The sequence below is a fragment of the Tursiops truncatus genome, chromosome 2 (assembly GCF_011762595.2).
Source record: "Tursiops truncatus isolate mTurTru1 chromosome 2, mTurTru1.mat.Y, whole genome shotgun sequence".
NCBI classification, from domain to species: domain Eukaryota; kingdom Metazoa; phylum Chordata; class Mammalia; order Artiodactyla; family Delphinidae; genus Tursiops; species Tursiops truncatus.
In genome coordinates, this window is record NC_047035.1 from 135,969,380 (window position 1) to 135,993,570 (window position 24,191).

Genomic DNA, 24,191 nt, shown 5'->3' on the forward strand with positions numbered 1-24,191 from the left:
TAAAACCTGGTGGCCATGCCAGGAAAAAGGCTGCATGCTGCTCTTTCTGTATAATCACCAGGTGGCTGAGACTTAGAACAGATGGGCCAACTCCCAGAGAGTGACTCATGTCATACATCTGGGATGTTAACATGTTGGGGTTGAAGGTCCTGGTGCTTATAGTAGCAGAAAGCTCTGAGTAAATCACTTGTGTTTCTCTCCACATTTAGAGCCATGAAAAAAAAAAAATCTGCAGTAATCTGAATATTCAGGAGGAAATCCAACAGTGATGGTAGTGTGGTGATCCAAAAGAGAAGACGGAAGAGGGAGGCATCCCCGGGATTTAGTGCTTAACATATAACAGATCATACATGGGTAGATTTGGAAGGTGTCAAGAGTGGTGAGTGGGAGAGATATCCCAGAGAATGGGGAGAAAAAACCTTTTTTTTCCAATGGTGATAATAAGAAATTAGACCAGAAATCACTGTAAAAAGCCATTCTCACAAAACTGCTTTATATAAAAAATGTGAACAGAACTAATTTAGTTAGCTAATTATCACATGCATTTCACATCAGCCCACAAGCAGCCGAAAACCATTAGCAGTACACCCTGCCGTTCTCATCAAGCAGGGGATTAATGGGAACAGACCTGGCATTGGCTTTTGCAGAAATGAATCCACCATCTTCAAAAGGTAATAATCGCCCTGGGCCTCCCCTTGTGATCGGCACTGCGCAGTGAGGTTCCCCCTGAAGAACTGAGTGGCAGAAATATCTGTCCTTACCTCTCTCTGGTTGCTCCCCTCATCCCCACACGCTGCTCTGAGCGCTAGAAGTACAAAGTGCATCATTTTACGTGGATAATCCTAGTGCTTAATTCATCTCATTAGTGACAAAACCCAATTTCATGATGACCTCTGACCTCTTGAAGTGGGCACTGTTACCTTCCTTAGACCACACACTGTATTAGGTGGTGAGAAAGGAGACAAATGATTTCTGTAAAGAGCTCATAATATGATGTAAAAGAAAATAAGAAGAAAACAAACGAAAATTAGGGTGCACTGTGATGCATCACAACGAGGTAGTTGTATCAAAACTCACTGACAGGAGACAGAGAACTCAAAGTATCAGGGGGATGGACCTGAGGATTGAAAACTGCGAAGATCTAAACAAACAGCGAATCTGGGTAGTTCATCCAGAGAGAGGACAAACAGCATGGACAAAACATAAAGATAAAAATTACAGGTGTTTTGCATCCTGGGACTGTACGGTGCATATGGAGAAGTTGCTGAAGAAATACAGCTACCACCTTGTACTCAAAGTATGGGCACAGCACCCAGAGCTCTCTAGAAATACTGAATCTCAGGCTTTACCACAGATCTGCCGAACCAGAATCTGCATTTTGAAAAGCTCTCCAGGTGACTTGCATGCACGTTAGAGTTTGAGAAGCACCGGGCTAAGGTGTGCAATAGCTAACAGGTTAATTTGAAAAATAATAAAAATAAAAATAGAGCTTCCAGCCTTTGACAGACGCAAACCTGCCAGGAAGTGAGATGGTGAGCAATTGAATTACATCTGTAGATCCTCAAGTTTCTTTTTATTTCTCTGCTCTCCGCAGTAAACAGCATGCTTAAGAACTCATAGTTAAGCAGGGTTGTTGGGTTTTAGATGAGTTTGACCACATTATTTTTCTCACTGGTTAAGATGGCTAGTAGGCATTATTTTGATGGTATGTTTTCCTTCCTATCTTTTTACTTATTTATTTATTTGAATGTCATGGCTCTTCTCCATTCGAAATAGACTCGGAAGGATCCACTGCCTTGGGTTGGAGTTGTTACAGCAGAGCCCAGAAAATAAGTCAATTTTAGGCTTTTGATATTCAAAATGGATTCTGAAGGGGAACGTTTGGGGAACTGAAAAACATGAGATTTTATCTTCAAAATCCTAAACCACAAAGAATTGGGGGCATAAACCTCAGGCTATTGTGAAGAGATAAAGAACCTAGCAAACTTGCTCTCAGATTAGGTAGAAAGTTTATGGACTGTGTGGAGACGAGACAGTCGGGAAACCAAAGGGAAGCCTCAGCTGCTCGTGAGCCCTAGATGTGATGCCACGTGTCCTGGAGTTTAGACTGGGTCTTGAGACTCCATAGGTTTGAGAGAGAAGACCTGGGTTCTGCCCCCTGGGCTGCCTCAGATTTCCCGGAGCCCCTGATGGGAAGGGAGAGTTCTTGGTGGCTCTGAGCACACAGGGTCTGTAGGATGTTCTCTGGGATTCCACGAAGAGATGATGACAACACAGATGAGAAAGGTAGTGAACATGAAAAGACCTTGCTGCTAGTTTCAAGAATGAGAAGCAACAATCTGGAGACTGATGACAAGAGATCTCTTTCACCTCCATCCCCAGCAAAGCTTGGCATTTGCTGACTGCTCTCCCAGGTAGGAGAGACACGACCCAGCTGACAAAGATGCCCCTTAAGCTATTGAGAGTAAATATTTGTGTCTGTCAAAATGGGAATTTAAAACACATATTAAATTCTACTTTAGGAAAAAAAACCCAGTACTCTCTCTACCACTCTGTGTACGTGATATGAATGTTCATACCTGCCGCAGACACTTGTAACTCAAGAACAGAGTCAGGGCCAGCCCTGCCACACAGATCTCCTGTGATCTGCCCACTGGCTGAACAGACCCACATGATGATGAACATTCTCCTGGGTAGTTCATTCCCTTGGTTTATTCAGCAATTTGGGGTAAGCTAATTGTAACTCCATTTATTTATTTTTCTCGTTTAAGAAAGAACATAGAGGGGCTTCCCTGGTGGCGCAGTGGTTGAGAGTCCACTTGCCGATGCAGGGGACATGGGTTCGTGCCCCAGTCCGGGAAGATCCCACATGCCGCGGAGCGGCTGGGCCCCTGAGCCATGGCAGCTGAGCCTGCACGTCCGGAGCCTGTGCTCCGCAACGGGAGAGGCCACAACAGTGAGAGGCCCGCGTACCGCAAAAAAAAAAAAAAAAGGAAAGAAAGAACATAGAAAAACAAAGATATCTGAGTGAGCTACTATGAAGATAATGTTGGATCTTCTCAACTGTAAAATTCCTTCAGTTATATAAAGCAGTACCCTAACTCTTATTAATAACAAACACTAGAGAACACACCCCCAAATTAATCAACATATGTATGTATTGTAATATTGAAATGGGGATTCACTCACTGGGCTAGAGGAGACATTGATTTGATATTCAGATGGCAGTAAAGTTGGGGCCAGGCAATGTCTCATCCAGCACCTTTAGAAAGCTAGTTTTTCCCAACACAAAAAGCTGCCTCTCCTCTAGGTAGATAAGGAAGACAGTGTGTTAGGTCCTGGTATGTCACCAAATTAAGGGCTGTGTAACAATGTAGTGACAGCATTTGAATGTGGGATCCAGATTGATCTGGATTTGATAACTAATTAGATTCCTTACTTGCTATGTGACCTTGAGCCAGCAACCTAATTTTTTTCTGAACTTGAGTTTTTAGATCTGTAAAATAGAGTTTCTGTGTGATGTAAACTACGGAATTGACTGGGGCCAAACAGATTTTTGGTGAATGTAAGATCCTTCCTCCATTATTATATCATGAGAGTTGAAATTTTTGTGCTTTTACGAACCAGTACACAGAGACCTAGTCAACATCCTTCTCTCTCTCTCTCTCTCTCTCACTCTCTCTCTCTCTCTGATTCTTGCTTCTTGGGAAACTAAATTTGCCTGGAGCAAACTAAACTTGCCTCCAGTTTTGGCCTCATAGATATCCATTCATTCATTCATTCAACAGATATTTCTTGAGTGCCTACTTTGTTCTTGGAATGTTGTATGCATAAAAGCATATTGTTTCGTGTTTATTTTAGAGGAGGGTGACAGACAATACCCCAAAACCTAATAAGTAAATAGATTTTATAATATATTTGAATGCAATAACTGCTGTAGAAAAAACAAAAAAAGCATGGGTGATCAGAGGTGTAGGATTGGGGGAGTATAATGGCTTACAACTTAAAATAGAGTGATGAGAGTAGGCTTCAGTGAGAGATTGAAGGAGTTTGAGGAGTTTGCCACTTAGATATCTGAAGAAAGAATGCCATGAACAGAAGGAGTGGCCACTGTGCCTTTGTCTGCTGGGGCTGCTGTAACAGAAGACCAGACTGGGTAAATTATAAAAAACAGAGATTTATTTTTCATGATTCTGTCTGCTGGAAGTCTGAGATCAGTATTCCAGCATGGTCAGATGAGGGCCCTCTTCCAGGTCACACACTTTTCACACATGGCAGATGGGGCTAGAGATCCTTCTGGAGCCTCTTTCATAAGGACACTAATCCCGTTCATGAAGGTGGAGCCCTCATGACTTAGTTACTTCCCAAATGCCCCACCTCCTAATACTTCTGGGGGTTAGGATTTCAACATACGAATTTTGAGGGGGCACAAATATTCAGACCGTAGCACACTGCAAAAGTCCTCAGACAGAATAAGGATGCCTGACATGTTCAAGGGATAACAAGGAGGATAGTGTGGCTGGAGCTGAGTGAGCTAGGGGAGAGGGAAGGAGATGAGATACAGAGAGACCACTTCCCAGGATCAGGGGGCATCTGGGCCCAGGTGTTTTCTTGCTTCCTGAAGTAGAGTTCTGTGCTGAGAACCACACTTCCCACTATACTGCACCAGGATCCTGTAGACAAAAGACCTCAGTTGGGGCACAGTGGAGCCTTTACCTTGTCCTGCAGTGGAATCTGACAGATTCACCCCTCAGGATGGGGGCAGTGGGACTCAGTTGGCCTCTGACTCTTCCTCAGAATCCTTCTGTACTGAGGCTTATACATTTGTGGACTCCTGTCTGGAATACAATTAACTGGGACTGCTTCAAGGAAAGGAGGGAAAGTCTAGGGGTGAGAAGGAGGGAAGAAAGAAGTGATGACTTACATGGTGTCTCAGACTATGAGACTCAAAAGGCTGGCTGTGAGTTTGCCTTCTGTAGTCCTGGGAAGTCTACCTAACCCACCTAAACCTCACCTTGTTCTATAAAATGAGGAATCTCCAAGGTGCTAACAAACCAACAGTGTCTCTCTGCCCAAGTATATATTGTGTTATACCCCTTGCCACCTGACTTGCTTTATGCTTTGAGCTAAAGCATGACAACTGTTATGGGCTGACTTGTGTCCCTGCAAAATTCATATGTTGAAGTCCCAATCCTAGTACCCCAGAATATGAATGTGGAGATAAGGTCTGTGAAGAAGTGATGAAGTTAAAATGAGGTCATTGGGGTGGGCCCTAATTCAGTATGATCGGTGCCCTTCTAAGAAGAGGACATTTGGACACAGGCACAGAGAAAAGACCATGTGAAGATGCAGTGTGAAGACAGCCATCTACAAGCCAAGAAGAGAGACCTTAGAAGAAACCAACTCTGCCAACTCGTGGCTGTGGACTTCTCGCCTCCGTAACTGGGAGAAATGTTCCTGTTGTTTAAGCCACCCAGTCTGATATACTTTGTTATGGTGGCCCTAGAAAATTCATACAGCAACTACTTAATGGAGCCAAAATGACACCCATGGAATCAGGCATAGCTTTGGAGCATATTAGGAATAGGAAGGAGAGAATGAGCAGGAAAAGAGAATCAGTCCCTTCTCTGGAGCAACCCAGCTAATGCCTGGGTCAGACTCTTTTTAAAATATATATGAAAATGTACTTCTGTGACTCCACTCTGGACCCTTGAGCCAAATTCATCTCTTCATTCCACATGAACTAACAAACCTGTAAAAGAGCGTTCATAACTCTGAGCCCCTCCAGCTACAGCTGTCTTATAAACCAACACCCTCTTCCCAGCCTGCATTTCGACATTCATTCTGGACTTAGCTCATTTTCTTGCATCCAATTTGGAATGTCCCTTGTCACATTGCCTTTTGTGGCTTCCTTTCACTGGATCCTGATCTCCTGCCTGGGGTCTGATGACTAACCAGGGTGACCCTGTAATATAAATTACATTTTTCTTTAATGGTCAGAGAGCATCAGAGTGGTTTTATATTAGGACCCTCTGTGGATGGAACAATGCCTATGAGCTGTCTTTTTCTTTTAAATAATAGAAAGGACAGGCAATATATTAAAGTAGTCATGGAACATACAGCAGTACTGTAATGGTAATAGCAGTATTAAATAAAAAGAAAAAAATCTCAAGTTCTTCATCCCATAGCAACTTAATTATTAATTTTCCATGTCCTCTATACATAAATATTTTACACTTGTAATCATAAAAGAAATACAATTTTACTTTGCTTTTCTCATTTACATCACAGTGCAATGGTTTTCTTTATTGCTCAGTGATCTCAGTGATTACTTTTAGTGCCTTTGTAGTATTACAAATAAATGGATATACCTTGTCTTTAATATTATTGGGCATTCAGGCTGTTTAAAAATCTCTGCTGTTTTGAAAAATGATGAAATGAACATATTTATGAAAATAATGTTTTCTGTCCTTAGGGTTACTTTCCATACAAAATGAACAAGTCAAAAAATCTGATATTTTTTTATAATTTTAAAAGCATAACAAATCTTCAAAAGAACTTGCCAATTTACATTTCTTGTAGCAAGGTATGAATGTACAACTTTCATTTAAACCTCATGTGAAATTGGTGTTATCATTATTTTTTATTTTTCATTTTTTAGTAAAAAATGAAATATGACCTCATGTTAGTTTTGATCATAATTCTTTGATCAAAATGTTCTATTTTATACCTCCTCTAATTTGTGAATTTACATTCATATTAAGAGGTAGATAAAGTCATGGTAGGGTGTAATGAATATTCAATACTCACTATCTGCCAGTTTACTAGGGATTTTATACTTGCTACTATTTTTTTTTTAATTTTTAAAATTTATTTATTTTTTATGCAACTTCTTATTAGTTATCTGTTTTATACATATTAGTGTATATATGTCAATCCCAATCTCCCAATTCATCACACCACCCACCCCCCAGCCACTTTCCCCCCTTGGTGTCCAAACGTTTGTTCTCTACATCTGTGTCTCTACTTGTGCCATGCACACCGGTTCATCTATACCATTTTTCTAGGTTCCACATATATGCGATAATATATTTGTTTTTCTCTTTTTGAGTTACTTCACTCTGTATGACAGTTTCTAGATCCATACACATCTCAAAAATGGCACAATTTTGTTCCTTTTTATGGCTGAGTAATATTCCACTGTATATATATACCACACCTTCTTTATCCATTCATCTGTTGATGGGCATTTAGGTTGCTTCCATGACCTGTCTATTGTAAATAGTGCTGTAATGAACACTGGGGTTCATGTGTCTTTTTGAATTATGGTTTTCTCTGGGTATATGCCCAGTAGTGGGATTGCTGGGTCATATGGTAATTCTATTTTTAGTTTTTCTCGGGGTTTTTTTGTTTTGTTTTTTTTTTGCAGTATGCGGGCCTCTCACTGTTGTGGCCTCTCCCGTTGTGGAGCACAGGCTCAGCGGCCATGGCTTACGGGCCCAGCTACTCCACGGCATGTGGGATCTTCCTGGACCAGGGCACGAACCTTGTCAAAAGTCATTTGACGGGCTTCCCTGGTGGCGCAGTGGTTGAGGGTCCGCCTGCTAATGCAGGAGACACGGGTTCGTGCCCTGGTCCAGGAATATCCCACATGCTGCGGAGCGGCTGGGCCCGTGAGCCATGGCCGCTGAGCCTGCGCATTCGGAGCCTGTGCTCCGCAACGGGAGAGGCCACAACAGTGAGAGGCCCGCGTACCGCAAAAAAAAAAAAAAAAAAGTGTCTGTTCTCATGACAAGGCATGTTTCTAAAATCACCCTCTTTCTCTCCCCTCAGTAGTTGTTATATTCACACTTTGGATGAAGAACCTAAGATAAAGTTCTAATTTGGGTTAATAGGATAATTACCACATGACAAAGCAATGCCAAATAATGTGAGGAACTGCTTTGTGAGAGATTTCTTAGTCTGACAAAGGTTTGTTTTCAGGTATGCAACCTGAATTTCCAACTTCAGAATTATTTCCCAGGCTTCTGATGAAATTTATATTTAAACATATGATACAACCTTGCCATTTTAAGAGTCAAGTTTGAACTCTCTAGTGGAATCTTTCTATCATTCCTCAGGCTTTGCTGAGGCAGCTGAATTACCACCTCAACCTTGTTGATACCCCCAAGTGCAGCTTCCCGAAAATGAGGAGGGAGAATCTCGAATCTGCGAGTGGGAGAAATGCATCCCGCCTCTAGGGCTCACGCCTCTGTTCACCAGGACATCCTGCACGCTCTCTGGTGATTGTCAGTTTATGTGTTTCTCACCCCTATTAAGCTGTGAGCTCCATCAACATCAAGGGCTGTGCAGTCATTCTTTGAAAATAATGACAGAACATCTTCAACAACTAACAGCTTTGGAGCCATTAGGGCACCACAGGTGCTGTGCTGGCATCTATTAGTCACGTTTCAGGGAAAAGAGAATGTGACAGAAGAAGGTAAAGAAATTTGCCAGAGTCAATGCATAGTAAGTGGCAGACCCTGGGATTCTAATTCTAAACTGACTGCAAAGCCTGAGGAATCACCTTTTCTTTTGTATCACCACTACCTGACCCAGAGTAGGTACACAGTAGGTATTAAACACACTGAATTATCGAGGAGCTGCCCTCTGCTGGATACTGTGCTCAGCTAGTCACAGACACTATTAACACCCAGAATCTAACCACCCCACTTCTGTGTGGGGCTTGCCTGTGAAGACGGTGGCCACTCTGAGATAGCTGTAGGGTAAACTGGCTCTGACCCATTTGGGACTGGCTCACATTTCAGTAAAACTCAAGGCTTCTGTTACCTGAATGAATCCTTTCTTTTTCTCTTCTCTCCCAATTTCCCTACTCTCCACCTTATTATGGGCTCTTTTCCATCTACTTAAACACTTTTCCCTCCCTACTGGAGTCTCCTCGGGATGCATGAAACATATAATGGGCACCTACCACCTGCTTTGTACCTAGCACTGTTCTCGCTTCAGCCCTATGTGGTCCCATGTCCACCACCCACCTCTCTGGGTTCTTTCCCAGCCACTATGAAGAGGGGTGCTTGTGCTGCCCAGGGTCACAGCCTCCTTTTACCTCTTACTATTTTATGACCTGGGGCAAGATGCTTAACCCAACTCTGCCTCAGTTTTCTCATCTTTACTAATGGGATGATAATAACACTGCTTACTTCATCAGCCTGGGGGAAAGTTAAATGAATTAGTATCTGTAATGAACTTATAAAAGTCCCTGGTTTGTAATAAGAGCACCAACAGCATTGGCACATTGACCTACTCTAATGCCCTTCTCTTAATGGACCTCAATTTGGGATGCCTGGTATTCTGTGTCCTCTGTAGACTGTCATTCCTTTCTGCTCCCCTTTCTGACTCATTCCTCAGGGTTGTATTCCATTTACTTTTTAATTTTCTTCTCTGCCTCTCTTTCACATTTCCTCTGAGTTCTACCTGAGACCACACAAGGATGTATTTATATGTATTTGTGCTTCTGTATACACAGTCATCAGACCAGTGGAAAAGTAAAAGGTTCAGACAATTTCATGGCTTGCTCTTTTTAACAAAACAGATTTTGAGACTGAATTAAGAGAATCAATGACCTGTAGGCACAGTCTCATAAAAAAAATTATAGTTTCACCCAAGTGAATTTGTTTAGGGGTGTGTGTGTGTGTGTGTGTGTGTGTGTGTTTGTTTGTGTGTGTTGCAAGGCTGATGTATGCCCATATTGCAAACAAAGAGCAAGTCTGCTGGTCCTTAATAAATCTTGGTAGGAAAGATATTCAACATCTCGAAGCCTCAGCTGTCATATCTGAACAGCAGGGATAGGTGGGTCTCCTACATGATGGTGTTTGGGGGATGCCTTGTTACTGTTAAAGGTTTAATGCAATTGGAGGGAAGTGCTAAGAAGAGCTTTTACAATCTATTTCCTTCCTTTTTAAGTGGGTTTTAACCATGAATCTATAGAAACTACCATCTTTACCATAGAGACCATGTCTTTGTAGCCATGTGGTAATGTCTGTGTGTGTGTGTGTGTGTGTGTGTGTGTGTTCTTCTATATTCCTTGTCTACACAGTTTTATGTCTCTCTCCTGGGAAACAATCTGTAATTTGAAATGCTGAATGAATACCATGAGTCATGGGGAGGACATTTGAACACATAAAACCCATGACATTGTCACCAAGTATTCTGCAGGAGTTGGGACTCAGGCTCAAACTGATGATGATATACATGATGAAATGTTAAAGAAGATGAGACACAGAAAAGAAAAGAAGTAAATTTCTTTTCTGATATCCTTTATCAGTTATGAAATGATTGAATCTTTTAGACAATAAGTAAGAATCAAGTTGGGAAAAGACTGGAGAAGACATTGTATGTAATATCACACACTATTTCTTGTATAAATCTTTGTGAAATTTTTCCTTTTTAAAAAAAAAGAAAGCTCAAAGATTGGTATCCTGAGGCTACAAATGCTCCTAAAAATCTTGCCATCCAGACCATTCCATGCCTTCTCTATGTCACCTAAAAAGCTGTGGCTGCAGGAATGGGAAGGTTTGGAGCCTGGTAATAGAATGAAGTTATGTGTAAGTTAAATGTGTTCATTTAAGCATCTCAGCATCTATTCAATCAACTTGTAACAATAGTTCTTAAAGTTCTACCTCTCCTATTGTGGTTCAGGTGGATTCCTGTCACCATACAGGTGAGTTTCCCTAACCAAATACCTGCTCTGAGTCCATAATTCCAAGTATATGAGATGGAAGAAATAAGGAGAGAATAGGGAGTCCAGAGTAGAGGCAGAAAAAGATAAGATTAAAAGAGGAATAAAAAGCATGGAGTATGCTAATATTAATTTAGTGTTTACTATGTCACAGACATCCATGCCAGGCACTTTATGTGACGCACCTTGTTCATTTTCACAGTGGCTGGTTATTGTTATTCCATTTTTAGAGAAGACTACATCAATTGCCTGACTTGCCAGGAGTGATGAGTGAATTCCCTCACCTAAGGAGTATAACTAGGTTCTTCCAGCTTCTTCTCATTCAGCATTTCTGCAGCACTGCACACAGGTAACCTCAGAAAGTTTAGCAAGCTTTCCCACATCACACAGTAAGGAAGAGTTGATATGGTTTGGAAATGAAATCTATACAGAAAACTTTAAATGCTCTATTGGCTACAGATCCCTGCTGCCATGAAGTCATTTCCTTTGTCAGCATTAGGTAACATGTTCATTACTAGAGGAAGTTCATAAGATTGTGATTGTTTTGAAGTCCTGAGTCCAACTGATCTTGCATCTCAAACTCAGGTCACTCCTAGTAAGAATGTGAGCAAATCTGTGGGAGATAGGAAGACTTTCTTCTTAGTTCTCAGGTTATTTGGTTTATTTTAGATGACATATAATATTGATCCAATTCCAAATATTTTCCCAAACCTTTTCATGCTCAGGCATCCATTTAAAGGAGGCACTGTTCTGAAGGCACTTGTTGTTTGGTGGCACAAAGATTTAGAGGATCTTGCCAATGTATTATTCAAGCCATTTACCCACATTAATGTATTACTGACACACAAGCTTAACAAGTTTCTAAAAGAAACTGTTGCTTATGAATGGGAACAATACCATGGTGACACTCACATGATACATTATATAGAGCTATTCCTTATCCTCTGGAACATGGATCCAATTCCACTTTATCTGAGCCAGCCTCCCACCTGGTTCCCTGGTTCCCTTGCAGACAAGTGGGATTGGACAAAAGCCATTGTTTTGCTTGATAATCTCTGACCCATCTGACATTCATTCCATCAGTGACTCAGCCTTTCAACCACATACTCACACAATCACCAGATAGACACAAAGTGTCTATTTGTCTAACAATTCTGTTTTATGGAAAGTTCCACCCTGAATCAAGAAAGAAGAGTTGTGTATATATGTCCATGCTACTCTACACTACCAAACGTAAAATAGATAGCTAGTGGGAAGCAGCCGCATAGCACAGGGAGATCAGCTAGGTGGTTTGTGACCACCTAGAGGGGTGGGATAGGGAGGGTGGGAGCGAGGGAGACGCAAGAGGGAGGAGATATGGGAACATATGTATATGTATAACTGATTCACTTTGTTATAAAGCAGAAACTAACACACCATTGTAAAGCAATTATACTCCAATAAAGATGTTAAAAAAAAAAGAAAGAAGAGTTGATAACAAATTGCAAATGACACACTATGCTGATGAAAACACTTATTGACACCAACAAACTATTCATTCATGTTCAAAGGTTTATCCTTTCAGATTTTACAAATACTGAGATGTGCAGACACTCTCTCAGATGTTTCCAATCAGTATTAGCATGCAGAGGGACCAACTCAATATCTGAAATACTGAAGAGAAATCTACAGCTGTCTGCATGGAATATTTCGTTTTTTAGAAAATCTCCCTCTTTCCCTTATTTATAATTCTAAAATTTGGAACACATAACAACCTTTTTAAGGTAGGAAAAAAATCTATTACTTCAGCATTCTGAAATAATCCCTTTCAGTATTTTGGTCTTTAACTTTTCAATCTTCCCTGTGAAAAAATTTTAAATTATATATAAATGTATAGATGCATACAGGTAGAAATCTACACATATATTTTCTACCAAAAAAAATAGTAAGCACAGTATGTAATAGTCACATATTCACTTAGCAAGTCTATTATGAGCATTTTGTATGCCAATGAATATTTTTCTATAATATTATTTTTAGCAGCAGCACATCCATTGCATGAATATACCATAGTTTACTTAGACAATCCTATTCTTGAACATTTAATTTGATTCTAAATTTTTGTAAATTGTAAATTATACTATTATATCAGTCAGCTATTGTTAAAATAATGCTGGATAACAAACCACTGCAGAGCTCAGGGGCTTAAAATAATCTTTATATTCACAGATCTACTGGTTGGCCATGGTGGCAGCTCTGGTTCCCTTTGCAAATCTGCAGTTCAGCATCTTCTCCATGAGTCTCATCTTCCTTGCATCATCAGGCTAACTGGGGCATGTGATTTCCACAGCAATAGTAGAGATAAGCCCCACTTGGCAAACATATTCCAAACCCTTGTTGACATTACATCTGCCTATAAACAATTGTTCAAAGCAAATCACATAGTCAAGTTCAAAGCTTAAAGTATATTTCACCTTTGTTAATAGAAACCTTAAGAGAACATGGAAAAAGGCGTGGAAGCTGAAAGGGGTGAAGAATTTGAGAAATAGTGCACATTACCACGATTATTATTAACATTCTAATATATGCAAATTGATAGATAATCTTGAAATGTTTGTTTAAGATTATTTTATGAAAGTGAGGTTGGACAATATAATTCATTTTCTATGTGCCCACATCACGTGCTTCAGGTATAAAAACCTGCTGTACACTTAAGATCCTCTCTAAGGATTTGATTCAGGCTGTCTCAGAATTGATGATATTGGTTTCTCTATTCTTGATCTGCTGGTTGGCGCTGCATCTCAGGTACCATTTTGCTTCTGTCTCTCCTGATTAATGACCTTGGATGATCTTGTTTTTTTCTTTGAGTAACAGCATCACTATTATCTGGGACACATGTTTGATATTTGTCTTTCTGAACCAACCCAGGTGGCCTTGAGGGAAAGGCCATTGCCAGCATACCTGCTCCAGCCTTGCCAGCTCCCATTCTAACCTGAACTGGGAGAAGGAGATCAATCCTAGACCAGCGGTTTCATTCTTGAGAAGTGTATCTCCCTTCTTTATCAAGATTTGGCTTCCCTATTTTGCCAGCTATGGTGACTACCGTGGATGTCTCCATTTCTGTAGAGTATGGGGTGGGCGTTCCCTGAAGGCCTTTAAATGGGAAACTTGTTAAATCTTTACAATCTCTGTGGAGGAGGTAACGGATGTGTCACTTACAATTTTTTCTTCCTATGTCTTTAAAATACTAGATCCGTGGTTCTCAAATTTGAACATACATGATAATATCCTGGAGGGTTCTTAAAACATGGGTTCTTAAATTTGGCTTTTTATCTCTACTCCCCAAATCATGCTTTAGTAGTCTAAAATGATATCCAGAATTGTCAGTGTAAAGAGTTCTTTTGAAGCAGTAAAATTCAGATAGCATCTTAAGCAACATGTCCAAGACAGAGTTATTGTTGTTATTGCTTTTAATCTGATTGCATTTTTTAATGTGAAAAGATTTTTTTAATTCCTCAGTCAAAAAAAAAATTTAATTCCTGAATTCCACCCCCCAATTTTTTATTTACTTGGTTTTAGATGGGGCTGGAACAATAGTATCCTTCAGAATGTCCCCCATAGGATTTTGATATGTAGACAGTAAGAGTTATGCTCCAGGCCCTGAAAAGTTGACTGAGAACTGATGGGTATTGCTATTTGGCCATCCATAGGCACATTCACATGTGCACACGTGTATCCTCTGGACATTCCTTTTTGTTTGTCTTCTTTTTTCTCCAAGAAGAGAAAGTCCTGTCGTTAACTACAACACTAGCTTTGTGTAAGAACTTTTGTGAGGGAGAATTTGTGATTATTAAAATTGCTCCTTGGAAATTCTGGCTTCAGCTCTGACATGTAAAGAGCTTAAAAGTTATCTTTGCCATTCTTCCAATAAGGAAAAGGTGGAAAAACTGCAAAGCAATGACTTTTCTTAGACCTCTCAGAGAATGGAGGTTTTGCAGGATAAACTACTACATTGAAATCTGGAGAGACAGGCACATCCAGAGAGATAGAGCCACTGAGATCTACTTGCTGGAAGCAGCAGCCACTGCGATCATAAACTAGTAGGAACACTGGGCAGAACAGTTATGTAGCAGGGCCTAGAGAGGCCTGCTTGCAAGGTTGGTGCCTGGCAATTTCGACTTTAGGAGGGTTCCCATGATTCACAGAACAGTGCTCACTCACTGTGCCTAGGCTGCTTATATAAACCATGTGGTTTAGCTGACACCTGTTTTCCATCTGGGAGATTGGAATTTTGGTATGTGCCAGGCAGAGCGTGGCCTCAGTAAAAACCTTGGGCACTAAGTCTCTAAGGAGCTTCCCTGAGAGGCAACATTTAATATGCATTGTCACAACTCATAGCTGTAAGAATGAAGAGCATCCTCTGTGTGCCTCCTCTGGGACAGGACTGGGGGAAGCTTGTGCCTGGTTTCCTCCAAATTTCACACATGCACATTTTTCCTTAAATGATTTTGCTTTCTGTCACTTTACTGTAATAAATCCTAGCTGTATGGTGGTATTCTGAATCCTATGAGGATTTCTACTAAATTATTGAACCTGGGGTAGTCATGGGGACCCTGGACAGAAACATTTAGGTAGCGAATTAGATAAGTTGCAGGAGGCTGTGTACGGATAAGCTTGAGAGTGAGAAAATCCAGAAGACCATTGTTTTGGGCTGGCGGGGTGGGGGGGGTAGCTCATATTCATGGGCTTTATCTCCATGAACCATAGGGACTCCACCCAGTTCTCCTGGTGAACTTCTCTGTTTGTTTTGTTTTAACATCTTTTTTGGACTATAATTGCTATACAATGTTGTGTTAGTTTCTGCTGTATAACAAAGTGAATCAGCTATATGTACTCATATATCCCCATAACCCCTCGCTCTTCTGTCTCCCTCCCACCCTCCCTATCCCACCCCTCCAGGTGGTCACAAAGCACCAAGGTGATCTCCCTGTGCTATGTGGCTGCTTCCCACTAGCTATCTGTTTAAAATTTGGTAGTGTATATATGTCCATGCCACTCTCTCACTTCATCCCAGCTTACCCTTCCCCGTCCCCAGGTCCTCAAGTCCATTCTCTACATCTGCATCTTTATTCCTGTCCTGCCCCTAGGTTCTTCAGAACCTTTCCTTTTCTCTTAGGTTCTGTATACATGCGTTGGCATACGGTATTTGTTTTTCTCTTTCTGACTTACCTCACTCTGTATGACAGAATCTAGGTCCATTTGCCTCACTAGAAATAACTCAATTTCGTTCCTTTTAATGGCTGAGTAATATTCCATTGTATACATGTGTCAAATCTTCGTTATGCATTCATCTGTCAATGGACACTTAGGTTGCTTCTATGTCCTGGCTATTGTAAATAGAGCTACAATGAACACTGGGGTACATGACTCTTTTTGAATTATTGTTTTCTCAGGGTATATGCCCAGTAGTGAGATTGCTGGGTCATATGGTAGTTCTATTTTCAGTTTTTTAAGGACCTCCATACTGTTCTCCATAGTGGCTATATCAATTTACATTCCCACCCACAGTGCAAGAGGGTTCGCTTTTCTCCACACCCTCTCCAGCATTGTTTGTAGATTTTTTGATGATGGCCATTCTGACCTGTGTGAGATGATATCTCATTGTAGTTTTGATTTGCATTTCTCTAATGATTAATGATGTTGAGCATTCTTTCATGTGTTTGTTAGCAATCTGTATATCTTCTTTGGAGAAATGTCTATTTAGGTCTTCTGCCCATTTTTGGATTGGATTCTTTGTTTTTTTGATATTGAGCTGCATGAGCTGCTTGTAAATTTTGGAGATTAATCCTTTGTCAGTTGCTTCATTTGCAAATATTTTCTCTCATTCTGAGGGTTGTTTTTTCGTCTTGGTTATGGTTTCCTTTGCTGTGCAAAAGCTTTTGAGTTTCATTAGGTCCCATTTGTTTATTTTGTTTTTATTTCCGTTTCTCTAGGAGGTGGGTCAAAAAGGATCTTGCTGTGATTTATGTCATAGAACGTTCTACCTATGTTTTCCTCTAATAATTTTATAGAGTCTGGCCTTACATTTCGGTCTTTATTCCATTGGAGTTTATTTTTGTGTATGGTGTTAAGGAGTGTTCTAGTTTCATTCTTTTACATGCAGCTGTCCAGTTTCCCAGCACCACTTATTGAAGAGGCTGTCTTTTCTCCATTGTATATTCTTGCCTCCTTTATCAAAGATAAGGTGACCATATGTGCATGGGTTTATCTCTGAGTTTTCGATCCTGTTCCATTGATCTATATTTCTGTTTTTATGCCAGTACCATACTGTCTTGATTACTGTAGCTCTGTAATATAGTCAGAAGTCAGCTGATTCCCCCAGCTTCATTTTTCTTTCTCAAGGTTGTTTTGGCTATTCGAAGTTTTTGTGTTTCCATACAAATTGAGAAATTTTTTTGTCCTAGTTCTGTGAAAATTTCCATTGGTAGTTTGATAGGGATGCACTGAATCTGCAGATTGCTTTGGGTAGTATAGTCATTTCACAATGTTGATTCTTCCAATCCAAGAACATGGTATATCTCTCCATCTGTTTATTTCATCTTTAATTTCCTTCATCAGTGTCTTATAGTTTTCTGCATACAGGTCTTTTGTCTCCTTAGGTAGGTTTATCCCTAGGTATTTTATTCTTTCTGTTGCAATGGCAAATGGGAGTGTTTCCTTAATTTCACTTTCAGATTTTTCATCATTAGTGTTTAGGAATGCAAGAGATTTCTGTGCATTAATTTTGTATCCTGCTACTTTACCATTTTCATTGATTAGCTCATAGTTTTCTGGTAGCATCTTTAGGGTTCTTTATGTATACTATCATGTCATTTGCACACAGTGACAGTTTTACTTCTTTTCCCACTTGGAATCCTTTTATTTCTTTTTCTTCTCTGATTACTGTGGTTAAAACTTCCAAAACTATGTTGAATAATAGCAGTGAGAGTGGGCAACCTTGTCTTGTTCCTGATCTTAGTGGAAACGGTTTCAGTATTCAGTACCACTGAGCACGACATTGGCTTTTGGTTTGTCATATGTGACCTTTATTATGTTGAGGTAAGTTTGCTCTATACCTACTTTCTGGAAGGTTTTTTATCATAAATGGGTGCTGAATTTTGTTGAAAGCTTTTTCTTCATCTATTGAGATAATCACATGATTTTTATCCTTCATTATGTTAATATGGAGTACCACACTGATTTATTTGCATACATTGAAGAATCCTTGCATTCCTGGGATAAGCCCCGCTTGATCATGGCATATGATCCATTTAATGTGCTGTTGGATTCTGTTTGCTAGTATTTTGCTGAGGATTTTTGCATCTATGTTCATCAGTGATATTGGCTTGTAGTTTTCTTTTTTTGTGACACCTTTGTCTGGTTTTGGTATCAGGGTGATGGTGGCCTCGTAGAATGAGTTTGGGAGTGTTTCTCCATCTGCTATATTTTGGAAGAGTTTGAGAAGGATAGGTGTTAGCTCTTCTCTAAATGTTTGTTAGAATTCCCCTGTGAAGCCATCTGGCCCTGGGCTCTTCTTCGTTGGAAGATTTTTTTTTTTTTTCTGCAGTACGTGCTGTGGCCCCTCCCACTGCACCGCTGTGGCCCCTCCTGCTGCAGAGCACAGGCTCTGGATGTGCAGGCTCAGTGGCCATGGCTCACGGGCCCAGCCACTCCACGGCACACGGGATCCTCCTGGACCAGGGCACGAACCCGTGTCCCCTGCATCAGCAGGCGGACTCTCAACCACTGCGCCACCAGGGAAGCCCTGTTGGAAGATTTTTAATCACAGTCTCAATTTCAGTGCTTGTGATTGGTCTGTTTCTATTTCCTATTTCTTCCTGGCTCAGTCTTGGAAGGTTGTGCTTTTCTAAGAATTTGTGCATTCCATCCACGTTGTCTGTTGTATTGGCATATAGTTGCTTGTAGTAATCTCTCATGATCCTTTGTATTTCTGCAGTGTGAGTTGTTACTTCCCCTTTTTCATTTCTAATTCTTGATTTGAGTTTTCTCCCTTTTTTTCTTGAGGAGTCTGGCTAATGGTTTATCAATTTTGTTTATCTTCTCAAATAACCAGCTTTTAGTTTTATTGATCTTTGCTATTGTTTCCTTCATTTCTTTTTCATTTATTTCTGATCTGATCTTTATGATTTCTTTCCTTCTGCTAACTTTGGGTTTTTTTTTGTTCTTCTTTCTCTAATTGCTTTAGGTGTAAGGTTTGGCTGTTTATTTGAGATGTTTCTTGTTTCTTGAGGTAAGATTGTATTGCTCTGAACTTCCCTCTTGGAGCTGTTTTTGCTGCATCCCATAGGTTTTGGGTCGTCATGTTTTCATTGTCACTTGTTTCTAGGTATTTTTTGATTTCCTCTTTGATTTCTTCAGTTATCTCTTGGTTATTTAGTAGTGTACTGTTTAGCCTCCATGTGTTTGTATTTTTTACAGTTTTTTTCCTGTAATTGATATCTAGTCTCATAGTGTTGTGGTCAGAAAAGATACTTGGTATGATTTCAATTTTCTTAAATTTACCAGGCTTTATTTGTGGCCCAGGATATGATCTGTCCTGGAGAATGTTTCTTGAGCATTTGAGAAGAAAGTGTATTGTATTGTTTTTGTATGGAATGTCCTAAAAATATCAATTAAGTTATCTTGTTTAATGTGTCTTTATAGCAGTGCTTCCTTATTTATTTTCATTTTGGATGATGATCTGTCCATTGGTGAAAGTGGGGTGTTAAACTCTGCTACTATTATTGTGTTACTGTCAATTTCCCCTTTTATGGCTGTTAGCATGTGCCTTATGTATTGAGGTGCTCCTATGTTGGGTGCATAAGTATTTATAATTGTTGTATCTTCTTCTTGAATTGATCCCTTGATCATTATGTAGTGTCCTTCTTTGTCTCTTGTAATAGTCTTTATTTTAATGTTTATTTTGTCTGGTATGAGAATTGCTACTCCAGCTTTCTTTTGATTCCCATTTGCATGGAATATCTTTTTCTATCCCCTCACTTTCAGTCTGTATGTGTCCCTAGGTCTGAAGTGGATCTCTTGTAGACAGCATATATACAGGTCTTGTTTTTGTATCCATTCACTCCCAGTCTATGTTTTTTGTTTGGAGCAATTAATCCATTTACACTTAAGGTAATACTAGATATGTGTGTTCCTATTACCATTTTCTTAATTGTTTTGGGTTTGTTTTTGTAGATCTTTTCCTTCTCTTGTGTTTCCTGCCTACAGAGGTTCCTTTAACATTTGCTGTAAAGGTGGTTTGGTAGTGCTGAATTCTCTTAGCTTTAGCTTGTATGTATAGGTTCTAATTTCTCCATCAAATCTGATGAGATCCTTGCCGGGTAGAGTATTCTTGGTTGTAAGTTTTTCCCTTTCATCACTTTAAATATGTCCTGCCACTCCCTTCTGGTTTGCAGAGTTTCTGCTGAAAGATCAGCTGTTAACCTTATGGGGATCCCCTTGTATGTTATTTGTTGCTTTACCCTTGCTGCTTTTAATATTTTTTCTTTGTATTTAGTTTTTGATAGTTTGATTTATATGTGTCTTGGTGTGTTTCTCCTTGGATTTATCCTATATGGGGCTCTCTGAGCTTCCTGGACTTGACTATTTCCTTTCCCATATTAGGGAAGTTTTCAACTATAATCTCTTCAAATATTTTCTCAGTCCCTTTCTTTTTCTCTTCTTCTTCTGGGACCCCTATAATTTTTGTATGTTGGTGTGTTTGTTTAATGTTGTCCCAGAGGTCTCTGAGACTGTCCTCAATTCTTTTCATTCTTTTTTCTTATTCTGCTCTGCAGTAGTTATTTCCACTCTTTTATCTTCCAGGTCACTTATCCATTCTTCTGCCTCCAGTATCCTGCTCTTGATTCCTTCTAGAGAATTTTTAATTTCATTTATTGTGTTGTTCATGATTGTTTGTTTGCTCTTTATTTCTTCTAAGTCCTTGTTACAGATTTCTTGTATTTCCTCCATTCTATTTCCAAGATTGTGGATCATCTTTACTATCATTTCTCTGAATTCTTTTTCAGGTAGGCTGCCTATTGCCTCTTCATTTGTTTGGTCTGGTGGGTTCTTACCTTGCTCCTTCATCTGCTGCATATTTCTCTGGTCCTCATTTTGTTTACCTTACTGTGTTTGGGGTCTCCTTTTTGCAGGCTTCAGGTTCATAGTTCCCACTTTTTTTGGTGTCTGCCCCCAGTGACTGAGGTTGTTTCAGTGGGTTTTGTAGGCTTCCTGGTGGAGGGCACTGGTGCCTGTGTTCTGGCAGGTGGGGCAGGATCTTGTCTTTCTGATGGGCAGGGCTGCATCTGGTGGTGTTTTTTAGGGTGTGTGTGAACGTAGTATGATTTTAGGCAGCCTCTCTGCTAATGAGTGAGGTTGTGTTCCTGTCTTGCTAGTTGTTTGGCATGGAGCATCCAGCATTGGAGTCTGCTGGCCGTTGAGTGGAGATGGGTCTTAGCATTGAGACATAGATCTCTGTGAGAGCTCTCACCAACTGATATTATGTGGGGCTGGGGGGGGGGGGTGGTCTCTGGTGGTCAAATGTCCTGAACTTGGCTCTCCCACCTCAGAGGCTCAAGCCTGACACCAGGGCAGAGCACCAAGACCCTGTCAGCCACATGGCTGGATCTACATAATAGAAAGGACTTATTCAGAACTAAAAGCCTCGCTGTTGGCCTCCTGGCTGGGTCTCTGCAACACGTAATCCCTTACGTCATAAGCTGATGGCAGGTCCAAAGCATTGCTCTCCTCTGACTGGCTTCCTGAGTTGCCATAGTCTGCCCCACCACAGCAGCCACCTTGAACCAGAAGCCATGGTGAAGTTTTTAGAAAGATTATTTCCTTGTTCTGGCAGGGAAACGGGAAGAGTAAACACTGTGAAATAAACTCAGAGATTTCTATTTAACAGAATCCCACTCTCCAGGGGAAAGGTCTTTGCTAAAGGCTTACACCAGGAAGAAAATTCCTTCTATTCCAGTCCCCTTCAAGTTTCCAATCTTACCTAAGAGGGGAAAAATCCAATAGGGGGTCAGAGTTTCAAGGAAATAGGTTGAGAACAATGCACCCATTGAAGGATTTGGGGATATACAAATATCAACTCATTATGTTCTACACCTGAAATTAATATGTTATATGACAATTATACCTCAATAAAAAATTAATTAAAAATGGATCATATACTTAAATGTAAAATGCAAAAATATAAAATTTCTTTAAGAAAACATAGGAGAAAATCTACATAATTTTCAGTTTGGTGATAGGTTTTCAAATATAAGACAATATCATGACTCATGAAAGAAAAAAACTAATACATTGGATTTTATGAGAATTATAAACTCCTGCTCTGGGAAGGACACTCTTAATAGAATGAAAAGACAGGCACTATGTTGGGAGGAAATAGTTGCAAAATACTTATATGATAAAGGACTTGTATTCAAAATATACAAAAAACTCTAAAGACTCAATAAGAAGAAAACAAATATTCCAGTTAAAAAATGTGCAAGATATTTGAATAGATACCTCACCAAAGAAAATATACAGGTGGCAAAGAAACATATGTAAAGCTGCTTAATATCGTTTGTCATTAGGAACATGCAAAAACAACAAGATGTCACTACATGCTTAGTAGAATGGCTAATTTTTTTTTAAAAATGCTATACCTAGAGTCTGTCATACAGAGTGAAGTAAGTCAGAAAGAGAGAGACAAATACCGTATGCTAACACATATATATGGAATTTAAGAAAAAAAAATGTCACGAAGAACCTAGGGGTAAGACAGGAATAAAGACACAGACCTACTAGAGAATGGACTTGAGGATATGGGGAGGGGGAAGGGTAAGCTGTGACAAAGCGAGAGAGAGGCATGGACATATATACACTACCGAACGTAAGGTAGATAGATAGCTAGTGGGAAGCAGCCGCATAGCACAGGGAGATCAGCTCGGTGCTTTGTGACCACCTGGAGGGGTGGGATAGGGTGGGAGGGAGGGAGACGCAAAAGGGAAGAGATATGGGATCATATGTATATATATTACTGATTCATTTTGTTGTAAAGCAGAAACTAACACACCATTGTAAAGCAATTATACTCCAATAAAGATGTTTTAAAAAAAATGCTATACTGACTACTGGTGAGGATGCAGAGCCATAGGAACTCTCATTCATTGTTGGTTCAAATACAAAACAGTACAGTCTCTCTGGCAGACAGTTTGACAGTTTCTTACAAAGCTAAAACATAGTTTTACCTTATGATCCAACATTTGCACACCTAGGTATTTGCTCAATTGATTTGAAATTTTACATTCACATAACTCCTGCATGCATATGTTTTTAGAAGCTTTATTTATAATGACCAAAAACTGAAAGCAGCCAAGATGCTCTTTAATAAGTGAGTGAATAATTAAATTGTGTTATAATCACAGAATGAAATATTATTCAATATTATAAAGGTATATAGACAAAAAAATCCACAAAATAAGCAAAAAAACAAGCAAACAAAAAAACCCCAAAACACAAGGTTAAACTTTAAATGCATATTACTAAGTGAAAGAAGCCAGTCTGAAAAGGTTAAATATTATATGATTCCACTTGTGTGACATTGTTTAAAAAGTAATATTACAAAGACAGTAAATAGATAACTAGTTGCAAGGGATACCACGCAAAGAGTGAATATTAATATATGAAAAGTGAAAAAGTATCTAAAAAAGCACTTAGGAGTTTGGGAGATCCAAGGATGGAAAGCAGGCAGTGAGGTTGTGTGAAACAACCTTACTGAATGAGGTTCAAGAAAATGTCTTAAGCTATGTAATTTGGGAAATGAGTGGAGTCTGTAAGACTAAAAGCAAAAGGATCTCTTCCTAGTAATGCAGCTATTTCCTATGGAAATGTGGGTTAATAATTCTGAAACTGCTATAGATATAAATCTGCATTTAACAATTAAATAAATGGATGACAGAACAAGGGGATGAGGATAGAATGATCTATGTGGTAATATTAGCCTTGGAGATATCAGTATGCGCTCATATTTAGCTTACAGGCATAGTTACATATTGAAATATTTATAGATATGTGTGCATACATAGGTTAGTATACACTCCTATATTTCTTTACTCTGTCAGCTGAGAAGGCCTAGAAGTCATAACACTACAGTAGCAACAAACACCCAGCACTACGATCTTGGTTTCTAATTCCATTCTCCGATTAAAGGATGTGGAACATCTTGGAGAAGTGGTCAATTCTAGGAGTAGGACTGAAACTATGGAAGATGAACATGGAGAACCTGTAGTGCTGGTAAGTAAGCAGTTGCTAAAAGCAATTAAAGGGATTAGTTCAAGATGGCAGAGTAGAAGGACGTGCGCTCACTCCCTCTGCGAGACCACCGGAATCACAAGTAACTGCTGAACAATCATCAACAGGAAGACACTGGAACTCACCA

General features: G+C 39.8%; 1 protein-coding gene across 1 annotated transcript; it reads right to left on the reverse strand.

Moving 5' to 3' along the window:
• Positions 1 to 21,403: 21,403 nt before the first annotated feature.
• Positions 21,404 to 23,016, reverse strand: LOC141277810 (shieldin complex subunit 1-like). Its single transcript, XM_073799907.1, has 2 exons — positions 23,002 to 23,016; positions 21,404 to 21,604 (listed from the first exon to the last, which is right to left on the reverse strand). The coding sequence occupies exons 1-2, from the start codon at positions 23,014 to 23,016 to the stop codon at positions 21,404 to 21,406; spliced, it is 216 nt and encodes a 71-aa protein (XP_073656008.1).
• Positions 23,017 to 24,191: the final 1,175 nt, after the last annotated feature.